This window comes from Lampetra fluviatilis, chromosome 20 (genome assembly GCF_964198595.1).
Source record: "Lampetra fluviatilis chromosome 20, kcLamFluv1.1, whole genome shotgun sequence".
NCBI classification, from domain to species: domain Eukaryota; kingdom Metazoa; phylum Chordata; class Hyperoartia; order Petromyzontiformes; family Petromyzontidae; genus Lampetra; species Lampetra fluviatilis.
Genome location: NC_136294.1, coordinates 11,088,614 through 11,106,112, shown reverse-complemented (window position 1 = coordinate 11,106,112; position 17,499 = coordinate 11,088,614). Strand labels below are relative to the sequence as shown.

General features: G+C 49.0%; 1 protein-coding gene across 1 annotated transcript in view; it reads left to right on the top strand.

Moving 5' to 3' along the window:
- The window catches only part of LOC144938024 (uncharacterized), a 52,861-nt gene that overhangs the window by 30,606 nt on the left and 4,756 nt on the right, over window positions 1–17,499 (top strand). The window contains exons 7-11 of the mRNA XM_078865720.1: window positions 2,487–2,575; window positions 3,911–4,055; window positions 11,962–12,456; window positions 14,065–14,208; window positions 15,344–15,471. Of these exons, the coding sequence (XP_078721846.1) occupies window positions 2,487–2,575; window positions 3,911–4,055; window positions 11,962–12,456; window positions 14,065–14,208; window positions 15,344–15,471 (1,001 nt within the window). The remainder of the gene's footprint in view (window positions 1–2,486; window positions 2,576–3,910; window positions 4,056–11,961; window positions 12,457–14,064; window positions 14,209–15,343; window positions 15,472–17,499) is intronic.

The following is a 17,499-nucleotide window of genomic DNA, read 5'->3' as shown; positions in this document are numbered from 1 at the left end:
TGTAAATGTTGTGGCTTGGCTGTACTAGTGACGAATTGGCACGTTCTGTTTACGTGCAACCCTTACTAGTTGGTTTGTCGGGTGGTGTCGGGTTTTAACGACACATTTACATATTTACGTGATCTAACCCAAAAAAAAACTGTAATGGATGATACATTCATTTGAGAAATTACTGCAGGAATTGTACTTATTGTAGTTACAAACTATCTGTGCCCCGTGTTATTTAGATACAAATTACCCATGAATTTGGATACCATTTTCAAACGGCATGATACATATTTAATTATATCATTTAGGTACTACCCATCTCTGCATGTAAACTGGCATGTCAATTCTCTTGTGATCCCAGCACATGCAGTCATTCTCAGAACACTCCTCTGGTCTCGATATGAAATATCTAGCATTAGCCAATATTAAAATACTTCTTCAACATTTCACATTACATTTTTTGCTGCAGCTGTACATTGTACACAGTAGTTATTTGCGGATGTAGTCTTGAGTCGAGGCATGGTCAGGTACAGTGCTGGCATAGCTTTTCTCCTCTGTTACCCTTTTAGGATTTGGGGAGAAGGGTGGCTAATATTTTCCCTCAGTTGCGCTGAGGGCAAATAGTCTACACACACACGGGCAGTGAGTGCTCATGACCAAGTCAGTCTCCTATCATTTTCCTCTCCAATGGGCCACTCCAAACATTCTTGCCAAAACCGTCTCTGCGAGAATTATGGGGTCTCCTTCGGAGGAGTTATGGTAAAACCACACAATGTTCTTTCCCTGCCGCAGCGCAGGTCATGGTTTGGCAGGATTGTACCAATGGTGGTGAGTTCCAAACGACCACAGTTCTTGCTGCTGTAGCCACGGAGGGTTCACACTCAGGGTTCCTGGTCCCAACCTCAGGTACTTCAGCTTCATAATAAAGGTTTTTGGGTTAGATCGCGTTATTTATAAATGTGTCGCAACCCTCCACCACGCGACACGGCCAATCAGTAAAAAAAGTGTCACGTTGACAAAAGACAAATAGTTCACTACTTTAGCCCACCGGTGTGTTGAAGAGTTATTCCACAACATTTACAATTTGAGTACGACGTTTCGCTGGTAATTACATCCAGCATCATCGGGCAATTCGCCAGAATGGTGAAGCCCTCCACCTGCTCCCGGTCTTAAATAGAGCAGCAGGGTGACGTCATCATTTAACCCATTCAGGTGCAGAGATCAGAGGCGGAGAGGGGGGATATTGTACTTATGTAATAGATTAGTTGTCAGTTAAATGTTATGATCAGTAATCAGTTGTAGATTAGTAATTAGTCGTAATGTGTATTATTTAATAACTTAACCCAATCACTATACCCAATCAGGTGCAGAAATAAGAGGAGGGGGGGGGGTTATTGTAATTATATAATAGATTAGTAATCAGTCAATTAGTATGTGTTTCCCATATAAAGAATTGTACAGTAATATGTATTATTTAATAATACGCTTCCAGGCCGCACTAAGCCTGTAGCTGTCAGAGCGATTAAAGTTATTTGTATTTATCTCAATTTCAATGGATTCTCTAATTAGTCTTGGCCAGTAATAATTCGTTTTACACAACACTTCAACGTTATCAAAATCAATTGAGTGTCCTTGTTGGCAAGCATGTTCTGCCACTGCCGACAGTTGTGTTTGAGATCATTTAATATTTCTTTGGTGTTCTTTTAGTCTTATGCTGGTGTTACGTCCCGTCTGTCCAATATAGCATCTGCCACATAAGCAATTAATCCGATATACACCTTCTGTTGATAATTTAGGTAATTCGTCTTTAGTACAAGACACTAGTTTTTGAATTTTGTGTACTGTACCAAACCTTACTTTAATGTTTGGCTTTTGCAAAATACGGGCTAATTTGTCGGTTACTCCTGAGATATATGGTATGTTAATTGTTTTAATAATCTGATCACTTTCAGCAGTGTTGCTTTGCGATCGTGATTACAGGTACAGCAGTGGAGGCAGACTCACAGAGGTCGGCCCAAAAGGGGGTCTTGACAAGGGAACCAATCCCTGAAAAAGTGTTGCATCAAATTTCACCTTTCTGATTCGGAGGTGACGGACAGCCGATCCTGACTTCAATTAGGTGGCCTTTATATATCCCATCGAAGCAGGCAGTTCGGGGTAGCGGAGAGATGGATGGTGTCAGCTTAAGGCCTCAGTGACGAGGGTCCTTATTAGAGAGTTGGAAACCTTACATTTGAAAAGGAACCCTACACCAGCCTCTTCTTCTCCGGATCGAAAACAGTGCGTGTGTGAGAGTGGATGGTTACGTGCCTTCCATTCCCGCTCACGGCCAACGCCAGTGACGATCATCTGAACCGGTGCTGGGCCTACCCTAGGTTGACTCAGCCTCAAATGAATACCTGGTCTAATGTGTGAACATCGCTAACAGTACCTGCCCCAACAGTCTTGTTAAGGCTATACGGGGGATCTTTGTCTTTTGCGTACGTGTCTCCTTGCAGCAATGCCTCTACATGGATGCCGATACAAGACCTCCCTGCTCTAGGCTCCTTCAGCATGACTACTTTACTGCGGATGGTTTTGCTGACAAGTGAGGTTTCTCAAACCGTACTATGCACCCTTTCACCACTCACCTGGTTGTCAAATCAAAGTAAGTTTACTTCCATTAAAAAAAACATAGGGCAGTGATGACCTTCACGGATTGCCCTGAGGTAGTGATGAAAATTCCATCACCAGAGGAATAATGGATGGAATTGACAACTGAACAAGATTGGGGTTAACAGCCTCTTGATAGTGAGTTGAACACTCTATCCACAGTGGATGTGTATATATTCTTATTCTTAGGTTTTTTCGGTAAAGTCACGTAGGTAAAACATTAAAATTAATAAAAGTAAAATAAAATAAAAATCACGACGTTTCGGAGACACCACAAGCTTCCGTCTTCAGGTGGAACCGTCACAGCCACGACAGCTGTATCAAGTAAATGAGAGATTACAAGAGCTACCACTCCGTATATATAATGGTTGGAGAGGGGGGAAGGGTCAAGTATGGCACACTTTTTATTAATATGGTAAGGTGAGGCTTAAGAGGCTAAGCCTTTGTTATGGAGAGGTACGGTTTGTGACTAAGCCTGGCCTACATAACAATAGTGTGAAAAAAGAAACAACTAAACACGGTAAAACAAGCCTGGCTGTCTATCAATAACCTGTAATAGTTGTCTGTCAAATAAGATGGTCCAAATAAGTGTAGTTAAATCTTTTTTGCATGGTTAATCACATCTTTCCAATAACCATCATCACGGTAGAAATTATGTCTGTGTTTGTATATTTGTATGGCTTCGTGTACAAACCTTTGTGTTTATACAATTCTACACATATTAAGAATAATAAGTGCAGTATAGCATCCTGCCACTGTGGTTATAGGGAACAGCCATCTATGCAAGCTGAGGGTCCTTTATAAACAGAGCAAGCGCGATAGCCTTGAAGTTTGATCAACAAAAATATTGTACTCTAAATAAATTAGAAAATGAATATAACTTCCCCAATGCATAATAAAGTAAACGTAAATAATTTATCTTAATGAGTTGTCAACTGGTATAATAAAGGACGCTAATGAATTAATTATTCATGTGCCAGATATTTGGTCTCCCCTTTCTTCTAAATTCGTGGCAGTGTGAGTTACATTATGTCTGTCCTAAATGTAGCAAGTGTTTTGTTGTGTTTAGTTTCTTGTGTGTTTAGTTCGTTGTCCTTCCCCCCGCACCTCCGAATAGCACAATTGGCTACGTACGGTGCAAAATAAGTTCAACATCCATACCTAAGATTCTCTCAACACCTAGAACTCTGTAATGGACCACAATCTGGGCCCTATCACTCCATAGAGCCCAGCGCAGACAGCAACGTTGTTTATTCATGTCTCCTGGCAGGTTTCTGCTGGAGCTGCTTGAATCCACACAGAAGGACAGGGCAGAGAGCATGCCGGCCGCTAACATGGACGTGGCTATCGAAGATGAGGACTGCTCAAAGGAACCATCTGCTGTGCCTGTCACCGCCATCCAGAGCCCAGCCAAGGTTCCATACTCTTTGGTTCTTTCGGTAAAGTCACGTAGCTGAAAAAAAAATAAGAATAAAAATATAAATAATCGAATTACATTACGACGTTTCAGAAGCAACACAAGCTTCCGTCATCAGGTGGGACAACCACAGTAAGAAACAAAAAAATACTGTATGAGGAAGGTTAGCGACTCGATTAGCTGTGATTTATTTTCCCGTTGTCTGTTAAAAGCTCTAACAGATAAGTGGAATCCCTCCCCGTACAGGTGGTTCATTCTAGATTTGAACTTCAGAATTGAACTTCAAATCCAGAATAACCCAGCCAAGGTGTTTAAAGCTCTGCGAATTAGTTGGGGCGATACAAGGGTCCCTGATGCTGGACCACGATTCGTGGTGTGGTGCAATGCAGCGTTGCGACACTTACCGATGAGTGACGCCTGTTTTGCCACTTCAGCCAGCACTAATGAGAGGCAGGGCGCAAGTCCATGCAGCCACTTGTGATTTAGCCAGTTTCTCAAGTGCGGTGAGTTTCATGGTCTCCCACCTTGCACTTAATTTTCAGAGGCTCATCTTCGAGGGTGACGTGTACAGTATATGTGTAATAAAGGACTCTTCCACGTTGTCTGTCTCCGTTGTCCTTTATTTGGGTTCTTACAACTTTGCCCCGCATGGCCCTCGCTCAGAGCCTTCCGCTTGGCAGCTTGACAGCTGCCGTCGCTCACGTAGCCTTTTCTCCGCTCCCCATGCAGCTCTGCTGCAGGCGTCGCTCACGTAGCCTTTTCCCTCTCGTGCAGTCTCTCAGCTGCTCTCGCTGCAGCCTCACAGCTGCTCTCCGTTCCACCCGTGCCCGGACACCGGTGGCCGACGGTGCCGAGTCCCACCGCGTGGCGATCGCGCCACTCTCCACCCTCTGCCCTGCGTGGCCTCCTCCTGTCTCTATTCTCTCACTCTCCCCTCGTCTCTTCCGGTTACCGCCCTTAAGAGCTTACCCCTCTCTACCACGTGACCTAACCCCTCCCCCCGTGACGTCATATCCGCGAGGCCGTTTACGCCCGCATTACACCACCCTCCCTCGTGGAGAAAATTCCAGCCGTCCTCGGCTGAACAACAACTACAACAAGTAATGCGAGCGACCAGCAACCATCAGAATGCAAGGACAACGAAGCATACAATAAATATAACAATAACAACAAGAACAGTATGAATCAACGAAAAGTAAGGGACTTCGACCGCGTGCGGGTCGCCGGCCCGTCCCGGACGGGCGGCGGCCCCCCTGCAGACCGAGAACACGACGGGGTTTTAAGAGCGACAGGATCAAGACTTCCTATTGGAGGCCCGCCAACGCCACGGTCCCGTTTCCCCGAAGGGCCAGAGTCTGGGGTGTCCCGCAATCGTGTCCGCGGTGGGGTCGGAAGGGCGGCGGGGCTCGGCGTCCCCGCAGCCGTGGTAGGCCCACCCCGAGCAGAGTCCCCTGTCTCCTGCAGTGTCACGGCCGGCTTGTCTGTAAAAGGCACGACAGGCGCTCTTGCAGGGTCAACAGGCACAGGCAAGGGTGCGTCGGAAGCAACAGACACCGGCAAGGCAACATCAGGAGATGACGCATCCGTTTGAGGGGCCACATATGGTTTCAAGCGAGACGTGTGAACGTACCAACGCCGAGATCCGAACCGAACGCGTGCAGACTGTGGGTTGGGAATCTGGATGAGCCGAACAGGCCCTTGCCATGGCTTATGTAATTTAGGGGAGGTCCCTGGCCGCACCTGTGGGCAATGCAACCAGGCCATGTCCCACACCTTCCAGGGGCACTTCCCCTTAGAGCGTCGAGCGCACCGTTCGTTCCGGGCCTGGGCTTTGGCCGTAGCCATGCGGGCTCCTTCCCGCGCCTCAGTGACGTGGCGAACGTTGTCCTGAATGTAATCAGGAAGAGGCTTAGTAGGTCCCCTCACTCCTGTTCCCAACTGCACATCCATCGGCGGCACGTTTTCGCGACCGTACATAAGGAAAAACGGCGAATATCCTGTAGACGCATGCGGCGTCATGCGGTATGCCGAGAGTACCCCAGGGATATGCAAATCCCAATCCTTTTGTTTTTCACTTACCGTGTGACACAGCATGGCGGACAAAGTCCGATTCAGCCGTTCGACCATACCATCCGTCTGTGGGTGGTAGGGAGATGTCCGGATCTTTTTAGTTCCCAGAGCCGCGCACACTTCCCCCAACAATTTTGAAGAAAAATTTCGGCCCTGATCCGTGAGGAGCCTCTCCGGCGCCCCCTTGTCCATAACGTACCCGAATAGAAAGGCGTCCGTAATGGACGCCGCCGACTGGTCGGGCAAGGGCCAGGCCATCGGCCAGCGGGAGAGGTACTCCACCCCAACTAGCAAGTATTTATTTCCTTTAGCGGATGGCGGGAAGGGTCCCAAAATATCTAACGCCACCAGCTCATTAACTCGAGACACCTGAATAGACTGTATAGGTGGTACATATGGGTGTTTAGGCGGCTTCCGCCGGGCACACTCGGGACACGCGCGAACGTGCCCGACGACATCCGTCATCATGCCGTGCCAAAAGTAATCTCGCTGCAACGTCAATAGGGTCTTCTGCACCCCCAGATGTAATAGCGTGTCGCAATGCAGAGTCCTAATCAATTCGTACCGCAAGGATGCTGGTACAACAAGACGCCAGCGTTCCTGTAACCCTTCCCTCCACATCAGCAGTCCATCGCGGAGAGCGGTTCCCGGCGTTCCCCCAGAACCCGGTCCCCCACTCTCCTTCGCAGCCCGACTCCGCAGGGTCCCCAATGAATCGTCCAGCATTTGTTCACGCATCCATACAGCCCTTGGAAGGTTCAAAACCCCATCAGCCGGTCCCGGCCCCACTGGAGCCTCAGGCACCTCGACCGCCAACGCAACAGGCTGAGGGGGCTGCTGGATCGGCGCACACCTATGCGTCCCCGACGCGCACGCGCAAGGGGATCGCTGCGGCAACCTAGAGAGCGCGTCCGCATTCGCGTGACGCACCCCCTTCCGATGATGAATTTGGAAGGAAAATTCCTGCAGCGTGTCCAACCACCGCGCCAGCTGGCCGGATGGTTGGTCCACCTTCAGGGCATACTGCAAGGCCGCATGATCCGTGCGCACAATAAACGAACGGCCGTAGAGATACGGTCGAAATTGGCGGAGAAAGTAAACAATAGCCAAAAGTTCCCGGCGAGTGACGCAGTAGCGGGTTTCGGCGGGAGACAAAACCCGGCTACCGTATGCCACCACGCGCTCCACACCGCCCTTGGACTGCGACAACACGGCCCCAATGCCCGTGTCACTCGCGTCCGTATCCAGAATGAAGGGGTGATCAAAATCTGGATAATCCAACGTTGGCGCCGTAGCCAACCGATTGCGCAGGCCTTGAAACGCCGACTCCTCCGGCGGTCCCCAATCAAATTTCCGTCCTTTACCCGTAAGGAGGTGCAGAGGCCTCGCGATCGTTGCAAAATTGGGAACAAACCTACGATAATATGAGGCAATCCCCAAAAACCGACGCACATCCCCCACCGTGGCCGGGGTTGGCCAGTTACGGACGCACGCCGTCTTGTCCGGATCCCTGGCAACCCCGTCCGCACTAACGATATGTCCCAAATAGCGCACGGACCGTTGCAGTAGGTGACATTTCTTAGGTTTAAATTTCAATTTTGCGGAACGCATCCTGGCGAACACCGCCTCCAACCTCAGTAAATGTTCGTCAAATGTGCGGCTGAAGACGATAATATCGTCTAAATATATCAGACATGTCTCCCACTGCAACCCCGTTAATACCAGTTCCATCAACCTCTGAAATGTGGCGGGGGCAGCATTCAACCCCATCGGAAGACAATTCAACCCCATCGGAAGACAATTACCCCTGCGGCGTACGGAAAGCAGTCTTTTCCCGCGAGGACTCATTGAGGGGAAGCTGCCAGAATCCCGAAGAGAGATCCAGCGTCGAAAATAACTTCGCCCCCGACAAGGCATCGAGGGAATCGTCCTTACGCGGCAGGGGGTACGCATCTGCCACGGACACTTTATTCAATTTCCGAAAATCCACACAAAATCGCAACTTCCCGTCTTTCTTCTTGACCAAGACAACAGGCGCACCCCATGGGCTATTAGATGGAGAGATTATGTCCGCAGCCAACATGTCGTCCACTGCCCCTCGAACATGATCTCGCTCCGCCGGACTCATCCGATGCGAGTTCAACCGAATAGGAGCAGCGTCCCCCGTGTCAATATGATGAGAAAGCAGGGAGGTGCATCCCAAGTCCAGATCGTCGGAGCTAAACACATCCGAATAAATCAACAATAACGCGCGAAGCGCGAACCGTTGTTCCCCGGAAAGGGAAGAATTTTCTCCGCACAATTCGGCTATCCAGCGATTATCAGGGGCCGCATAGGCCGAAACACCGGCAACCATCTCCCGGCGGCCCAGATAGTCCTGGGCCGTAAACGCTGTGGTGGCGTGTGCCACAACCGTTCCAGCCGGCACACACACATTTTCCGTACTCCCATTAAGCACTTGCAAAAATGGCTGCTGGTCCGGCCGGATAATAGTCTGTGCCCCTACGAGCGCCGATCCGCCCGTTATAGTAGCGGACGGCGATAATAAAACTCCAGTTGCTCCCTCTCGACCAGGTACAGGTTTCCGATACCGCAAGGGGATAAGCATCTGTGAGACCGGTGGAATGTCAACAGATACCTCGGACAGCGCCTGCACCTGGCCGACCGGAGCAGGTCGCCTCCAGGGCGACGGCAGAAATGTAGCTTTACGCCCACCCGGTAATCCGATACAGCAGTTCTCATTAATTCTTATTAGAATGGGCATTTTGGCCAGAAAATCAGTTCCCAACAAACACGGAACCGCAAGGGACCTCGAAATTAACACAATTCCCGAGGCCGACACTCCCCCGATAGATATATTAGCGTCCACCTGGCCCACAATGCCCATACTACCCCCATTCGCCGCAACGCAGGAATCGTAAACCGGACGCACGGTCTCTGGTGGGATGCCCAACAGATGGAAAATTACATCCGATATAATGGTCGCGGACGCCCCGGAGTCCACTAAAATGCGCACGTCCACCCCCTGTATAGAACCCGGTACAGTGGACGAACCAGTAGCGGCCGCCACGACCCGTCGTGCCAATTTACGCCACTGCGTTACTGAGCGACATGGCCCAGTCGATGGCCTCCCGTTATTAACAACACCCGGATCGCGCGACAATGGTGATGAATGAGGTGTCAAGCCTTGCCGGGTGTCTGGTGCGCACCGACTTGCCTGTCCTGGAGGATCCTTCCGCGGCACATCTGCTGTCGAGGCCTCCTGCTGGGGCGGACCTGGGATACGGGCCCAGCAGTCCCTGGCGTAATGGCCCTTACGACCGCAGCGGAAGCACTTGATGTCGTTGCGCCGCGTCGCAGGTCCCCCATCCCGACGCTCCCGCGTCGGCGGCGCAGATCGCGGCCCCGGTCCACCGCGGGCCGACCACCGAGCAGAGGCGGCTGTCAGCTCCTGCGGGCCCCCCCCGTCAGGAACGTACACCGCCTTCTTGGGATCCCAACCCACGGCACCTCCCTCGATGATGGGCCCCCCCGTCCACGCCGTGACTTGCTTCCAGCGGTGTAGGTTAAACTGTGCATCAAGACACTTTGCGGCCGCCCGGGATGTCAGCTTTTCGTGGCCACACACTGGCATAGGGATCCCCAAATCCCGGGACAGCTCGAGCATTTTGCCCAAAATGAGGGGTTCGAGTAGGTCAGGCTCCGTCTCCGGGTATGCGGCCATGGCTAACTCCAAGACAGCACCCCTGTATGCCACCGGCGACTCCTCAGGTGCTCGCTGGCGTTGAACAAACCGGAGGTGAGCATCATCCGGCGGCTCGTATGCATCCGCCATCTCTTCGAAAACTCCTCTCAACGTTTTCTTTTTCTCGGCCTTTATAGAACCGAAGAATCGCACCGACTCGTCGTCGAGAAGAGTTGGCAGAACCTCCAGGGCCTCTGCGTCAGTCCACCTGACGGAGCGCACCGCCGCCAAAAATCTGCAGGCGAAAGCACTCCAATCGCCACCGATGGAGAATTCCTTAACAGTTGTCAGATGCTTGCTGCGACTCCTTGCTGCGCCGTCCTCAGCAGGGGACTCATCACGCGGCATATTAAAAATGGCGTCGCATCGCAACGTGTCCAAGATGGCGGCTCCCCGCCGCGGAGAGTGCAAGATGGCGGCTTCCCGCCGTTCTTCCCCTGCCACGCCCAAGATGGCGTCTTCGTGCCGCGTGGCAGATGGCGCTGGCAGCGCAGGCAAGGCCGAGGCCTGTGGATCACCACCGGGCCTCACCGACGCCATCGCCGGCATGACGAGGTCGCACAATTGCGCCAGCACGGTTTTCAAGGTCTCCAGCTGCGCCGCCATCTGCCTCCATCGTAAGTCCGCATCCTCCGGCGCGGACGGGTCCACGGACGCGGCGACATCTTGTACTCCCGGACCCGTACTCGTTCCCGCTCGGTTCTCCTCCTCCATCGCAGGCAGGTCCACCGCCTGAGGAAGGTCGTCGTCGTCGGATGATGTAGCAGACGATGGTGCAGGAATAATCTTTCTTCTGAGCTGTTTTGACATGCCGTTTCACTTTTGACACCAGTGTAATAAAGGACTCTTCCACGTTGTCTGTCTCCGTTGTCCTTTATTTGGGTTCTTACAACTTTGCCCGCACGGCCCTTGCTCAGAGCCTTCCGCTTGGCAGCTTGACAGCTGCCGTCGCTCACGTAGCCTTTTCTCCGCTCCCGATGCAGCTCCGCTGCAGGCGTCGCTCACGTAGCCTTTTCCCCCTCGTGCAGTCTCTCAGCTGCTCTCGCTGCAGCCTCACAGCTGTTCTCCGTTCCACCCGTGCCCGGACACCGCTGGCCGACGGTGCCGAGTCCCACCGCGTGGCGATCACGCCACTCTCCACCCTCTGCCCTGCGTGGCCTCCTCCTGTCTCTATTCTCTCACTCTCCCCTCATCTCTTCCGGTTACCGCCCTTAAGAGCTTACCCCTCTCTCCCACGTGACCTAACCCCTCCCCCCGTGACGTCATATCCGCGAGGCCGTTTACGCCCGCATTACATATGGAATGTCAGATGATCGATATGTAAGGAAACTCTCTTTACAAAAATATTAATGAGTAGTGATTTATGTTGGGGAAAATATGTCCATTTTAGTTACTATAAATCGTTTTCAGGTGTTATCTTCTGGGGTCGCTCAATTACATGATTTGGCATTCTGATCATTTCATGAGTTCCTCAGGGTTATTTTCTCCACGTGGGAATATGGGATCTCAACACCAGGAGACATGAACAGACAACAATAGCTATGCATCTTTATTTTTCTCTCTCTCTAAAAGTGCATCTTCTTTAAATATACCATTTCACACACATTGTAAATGAGATGCCTTCATCCAACAGTGGAATGATCATGACCGATGATGATTGAGCAAATGCATCCAGATCTTCAGATGGAAGTCCTCTTCCAGCATGACAATGCCAAACCATGCACGTGCCTGAGAACTTCAAAGGCCATTATTATTCCTCAAGATGAACTTTGCTTCCCCATTAACCACCCTCACATTTTCATCTGAATGGCCCTTTGATGGAGAGCTCACATGGACAACATTTTGGAAATAACTCTGCTGTACAGGATGCTGTTCATAAATGATTACATGATGCTGATTATTAATTTTAAAACAGGCCATTTATATAATTCGAGGTTGCTATAATAGTGTGCTTTATCGTCATGCTTCCATGCCAAATAATACATTTTTCTTACTAACAAAACTGACTACAAAATCACGTATTTATCTACAAAATAACTGCTTGTTTTCTTGGGTTGTGTCTCATTTTGACACGGTTTTCTGTCTCCAGGACCTGGAACGGAGTAGCAAAGATATAAAGGAGGGCCTGGCAGAGAAGAGGGATCCGGCTAACGACAGCAAAGCAAAGCTGCCCAAGTTTGGCTCTGAGAGCAGCTGCAGTCCAGCAGCAAACAGTAAACCACCGCCGCTGCTGCCCGTTCTGCCACCCGTGCAGTTCTACGGCACGACTCCTCGACCGCCCTCCCCAGATCACGGCAGTGACGGCACCAGCAAAGGAGCCGCGCTCGTGACAGAATCGGCGGCGGCTGTGGTGACGGCAGCGCGGGCCAACGCGGGCAAGAAACCGGGAAGGCAGGAGGGCAAGGAGGGTGTTGGCGGCAGCAGGCAGAGTGGTGGGCACGCGGCGGCGAGCAAGCCGGCCCTCGCCCCCACGAGGCTGGCGCAACAGGGCAGGGAAGGGACGCACATCAGGGACACGTCGCAGAGCAGGGAAACGATGCTGAACAAGCAAGTGCTGCTAAGCAAAGACACGGAACAGAGCCAGGTGTTGTTAACACTTGCACGCACGTGCACACACTGAGTTGTGTGGTTTGGAATGGCCTCTAGTGGATGGCGGGGTTACCACGAAGCCAATTCGCATGGAGAAAGTGGCTTCATTTCGACTGTAGATGTTTGGTTATTGCATGTGGTTATTTATGAAAGTACTGTAACGGAAACCTCAAAGACCCTGTGATGTAACGGGTTTTTTCAGATTAACTATTATGGTGTATTTTGGCTCAGATCCATAATTTGGTAGTTTACAACTATAGTGAATTGTCGACAATATGTATGTTTATAACCACAAAGTGTAACTCAAGCAAATGCTTTGGTATATAAGCACAGATCAAAGAACCCCGTTACAACTCGTATCATTTACAGTGTTGGTAAATTAATTATGATTATTGTGAGTTACTTTCCTGTATTTAAATGCAATTGTATATTTGTCTTCATTACAAATTATGATGCATGATCATATGTATTCCGTTTCATATGACCAGATAAATGAGCATTGCTTATTAATTTTTTTTACATTTCAGAGAAGATAAAATATCTTCATGACAGGTTTGTTGAAACCATTCTGGGTTGAAATGAAAGGTTTCCAGGAGTTACCCAAGATAAATCTAAACATAATTAACTCGCCTTTTGCCCGTCCACGGACGGATGTGTTTCAGTAAATCTGAAACTTGCAAGCGAAGAGCAGACCGCCACGTGATATTAAATTGCATCAATGCATGTGCAATTTGTAAGGGCGCAGTGACACAGACCTATTTTCATTTTAAGGTTATAATCCCTTGTTCATCATGACGTCCTTTTTACTTTGATGTCTCAACAGCGTTACGGAGATCGCGTGACGTGAGGGTTCTGCCTTTGTAGTGAGGGTTGTAAGTTGACGCCGAGGAGGGGGGAGGAGACGCCTCGGCCCCAATGTGGAGTGACGTCAGCCGCTAATTATTATGAATGGGGGGAGGGGGGTGTCCATTTGGAGGACGTCACCTTATAATGAATATAAATGAGGGGGGCTGTTCGCTGTTGAGTGACGTCACTTGCGCATTATTATTAATGAGTGGGGGGAGTGCTCCATATTGAATGACGTAACCCGCTCATGATTATTAATGAGGAGGGGCTGGTCGACGTGGAGTGACGTCACGAGCGTTGCACACAGACATTCTTGGCTCATTATAGTAGGTAATAATAATAGGGGGGTTGTCTATTTGGAGGACGTCACCTGCTCATGAATATTAATGAGGGGGGCTGGTCGATGTCGAGTGACTTTACAAGCATTAAGGACAGACATTCCTGGGTGATTATAATAGTCACCTGATGATGGTTGCTTGTGTTGCAATCGAAACGTCGTGAGTTATTTATATATATATTTTCACCTACGTGACTTTACCGAAAGAACTAAAGAGTATGGATCCTTGCAGTCACGAAAACTTCAAATCTAGAATGATTATAGTAGGTATGGTTATTCGGATTCTGTCGAATGGTTCAGGACTCTAGTCAAACTTAAGAGATGAATCATAACGTCTAAGAGTAGTAAGACTAAATATACACCAGAATTACTTGAATAGTCACTGTCATGATGCTCACTTCCTCTTTAAATGAATGCCAGAGCCAGGTTACAGCAGTGGAGGAGATGAGTAAGGAAGTTGGAATCTCTTTGGTGACTGGGAATGGGAGCCCTGCGCTAAGCCATCCTCCAGCCGTGTGCCAGGACAGTCCAGACACCGCCAAAGCAGAAGAGGACACCTCCAAGGTATGTTAATGGCTTGTGGCCAAACCCACTACATAGACCAACTTACATGACCAGACGACTGTTGCTACATTGCGATAGAATTAGACGCTTGCCTCCAGGAGCTTTTAACCCATTATTTTTTCTACATGCACTATATTCCTTCAAACTTGCAATGCTATATCAATGCAAATGTGGTTTATCTGTATTATGGGATCCTTGGTGAGAGATTGAGCTCATAAAGAACAACAATAATGGTGATGATGACATTTTCCATTAAATAGTTTAAAATAATATTTAATATTTGTTGTTATCAATGATTCGCATATTTCTATATAGGTATGTAAGCTGAACACCAGCAGCTAATCAGTTTCTGAACCTAGCCTGGGGCCCCCCTAGGTTGATTGTGCCTCAAGTGAGAACCTGTCGCGGTATGGTCATGAACATCATTGCTTGCAAGAAAACTGCAGTTGTGTGCGTGCGTGTTACTCGCCTCACTACCCTCTCGTGTGCTGTGCCCCCCTCTTATTAGCTGCTCTTACTGTACTGTCGATGAAAATACAAAGATTCCACATTTTTCTATGTTGTTGGGGTAAAGGGCCATCCATAAATGACGTCACGCACCTAGGGGGGGGGGATCAGACATTTGTGACGATGTGTGACGAGGGGGGGGGGTTGAGAAATGTGACATCACATCAAAATGTGCAACTTTAAATAAATATAGTCAACACGTTCTACTTAATTAAATATACTTTTTAATAAATGTCTTGTGCTACAACATCAGAGTGCAGCGCCACATTAAATACGCACTACAATGACAATAGTTTAAAGCGATTTTAAGCATGTTTTATTTTGGGGGGGGGGGGTGGCAGAGCTTTGTGACGTCATATTTGAGAGGGGGGTCTGACTTTTTGTGACGCCGTGTGACGAGGGGGGGGGGGTCAAAAATCGTCCAAAATCGCGTGACGTCAAACTGAACCAAGGGCAGGTGCCGGTCATGTCCAGGTACCACATGCCGACCGAAGCGCATGACCGTGATTTTCACTCGGATCGCCAGGATCACAACGCAATGCTCACAACACTCAGTGCACACCGAAGGAGGCCTTGCACTGTGGCACCGTGGGACTCTGGCCGTTGTTGTTGTTGTTTCCTCACACAGCGGGACCGCGATGGTGGGGATACCGGTGGAGCGAGGCCGGACGCGATGTCTCGGCACACGAGCCTCGTGCTAGCTCGGCTTGGCATGACCACCGTCACCGACGTCACAACGGGGGCGTCCGCATTCAGGTGCCGCCCTCCATCACAACCACAGGCTGTGGTTGCTTTAGGTCAGCGGTGGACAATACACCAAAGCGCTATGGGCCATTCTGGTGGACCTCAACGGGCTTTGCGGTCCACCAGAAAGGTATGACCAATTATTTTCTGGATTTAACCTTGTATTCCAAGGCCGTAATTATAATATATATTGGGGACACACACAAAATGCCACCCCCCCAATATATTGCTATAAAATAGATTTATGTTTATATGATTGTGGTTATGGTTGTACTTTATTAATCCATAATCTCTGCCATTACATACAATGAAACAAGAAAAGGTAAAAAAGAAAAAACAGAGCAATGTAATATTCAACATTATTGTAATAAATAAATAAAAGTCTATCCTATGTGTTAGTGCATTTTTTAATATTTTAGGCAGGAAATGGCAGGAAATTAGTTAAAAAAAAAAAAAAATTTGGGTTGGGACCCCCAGACCCCTGGAAGATTTGGTCCCCCCCCAATGTTGACTCCATGGCTACGGCCTTGTTGTATTCTACTCTAGAGAAAAAGTACTAGCGCCATCTATTGGTAGGTTTTCTACTTTTTTAAATGTATCAGTTCATTTTATTTGCCATCAGCTTTAACGAAAATTGTTGCGATTATGTTCGCCTTCTGATTTGTCCCAAGATGTACCCAAAAATATTTTGCCATCTACCCGTGGATCACGATCCACATATTGGCCGCGGCTGCTTGATGTTTCATTGTTCAGGCACCGTAACTTCACCAGCTTCTATGGTGCACCGAGTTGTGTATGTCTGGCTGGTTACAGTTTTTGTATCATTGAGGAGAAGCCTTTATCCAGCAGTAGGCTGACAAAGGAACTGTGCGTAAGGGAGGAAGTGCTTGAGCAGGTTCGGAAGGAGAGGTGTCAAGATGGGCAAACAAATCTCGAGTGTGCATCTTGTCAGAGGGAAAGGCTTGCTGGAAGGATGCTCGAGAAGAAATAATGTTGGGGGGAAAGGGCAGGAGGTAGAAGAAGGAAGTTGCTGCTCGATTAGCGAAATAAGTATGCCACAACGAAGAGGAAAAGTACGAGGTTCAAGACGACGGATTGGACCAGTGGCGGCTCCTGCAAAATCTCTCAGGGGGGGCAAATGTCTGGATGATTTATAAGGATAAGGTCCACCCATGCAAAGGATAAATTAACAGCTTAAGCATGTAAAGGCAACTTCACTTCTTTAATATTAATGAAAAATAAAGTGACTCTTACAATACATCTTGTTTGTTTCTATACTCACTATTAATACAATCCACTCAAGTTTCTTTTATTAAAGATTCCACTAGGTGGCGACAAATATAATTGTTGACTGAAACGTGCTTACGTATGATGACGTAAGCACGTTAGTGCGAGCCCTCCCGGAAGCCATAGAGAATGCATTGCAGCTCCCCCCCGTTCGAAAAAAAACATCTTTGAATGTAAGTCTATGGGAACACTCTGGGCGATTCTCAGCCGGAGTGAAATCGCCCAAAAAGAGGCGGTACTCCACAGAACGTGACATGACGCTGATTGGACTATATCCAGAGGCACAGTGACGGCTAGCGTGACTCTGTGGTTGAATGACATTGGTGGTGCGTCGCCCAATCGCCCTAATGAAGAAACCGCCCCTGGATTGGACTAGACCAGGGGTCGGCAACCTACGGCTCCGGAGCCGCATGCGGCTCTTTACGGGCTGCTTCTTGACAATATGTACGTATGTACAGTATGTACTCAGATGCATTGCGGCTCTTGAAATACTGAATTTTGTACCGAATTGGAAAGAAATGGCTCTTCTTGTTATTTTGGTTGCCGACCCCTGGACTAGACCAAGACCTTAGCCTTAGGCAGAAAACTCGAGTGGGAAAGAGAGAGTTGTATCTTCATTGAATTCTGTGGCATCAGATGCACCGCAGAATGTGTCCGTTGGGTTCTATATTCTCAGCTCACTGGGTGAGTTGTATTTCGATTTAAAGCTTTCGTGACTGCAGGGGTTCATCTTCTTGGTTCTTTCGGTAAAGT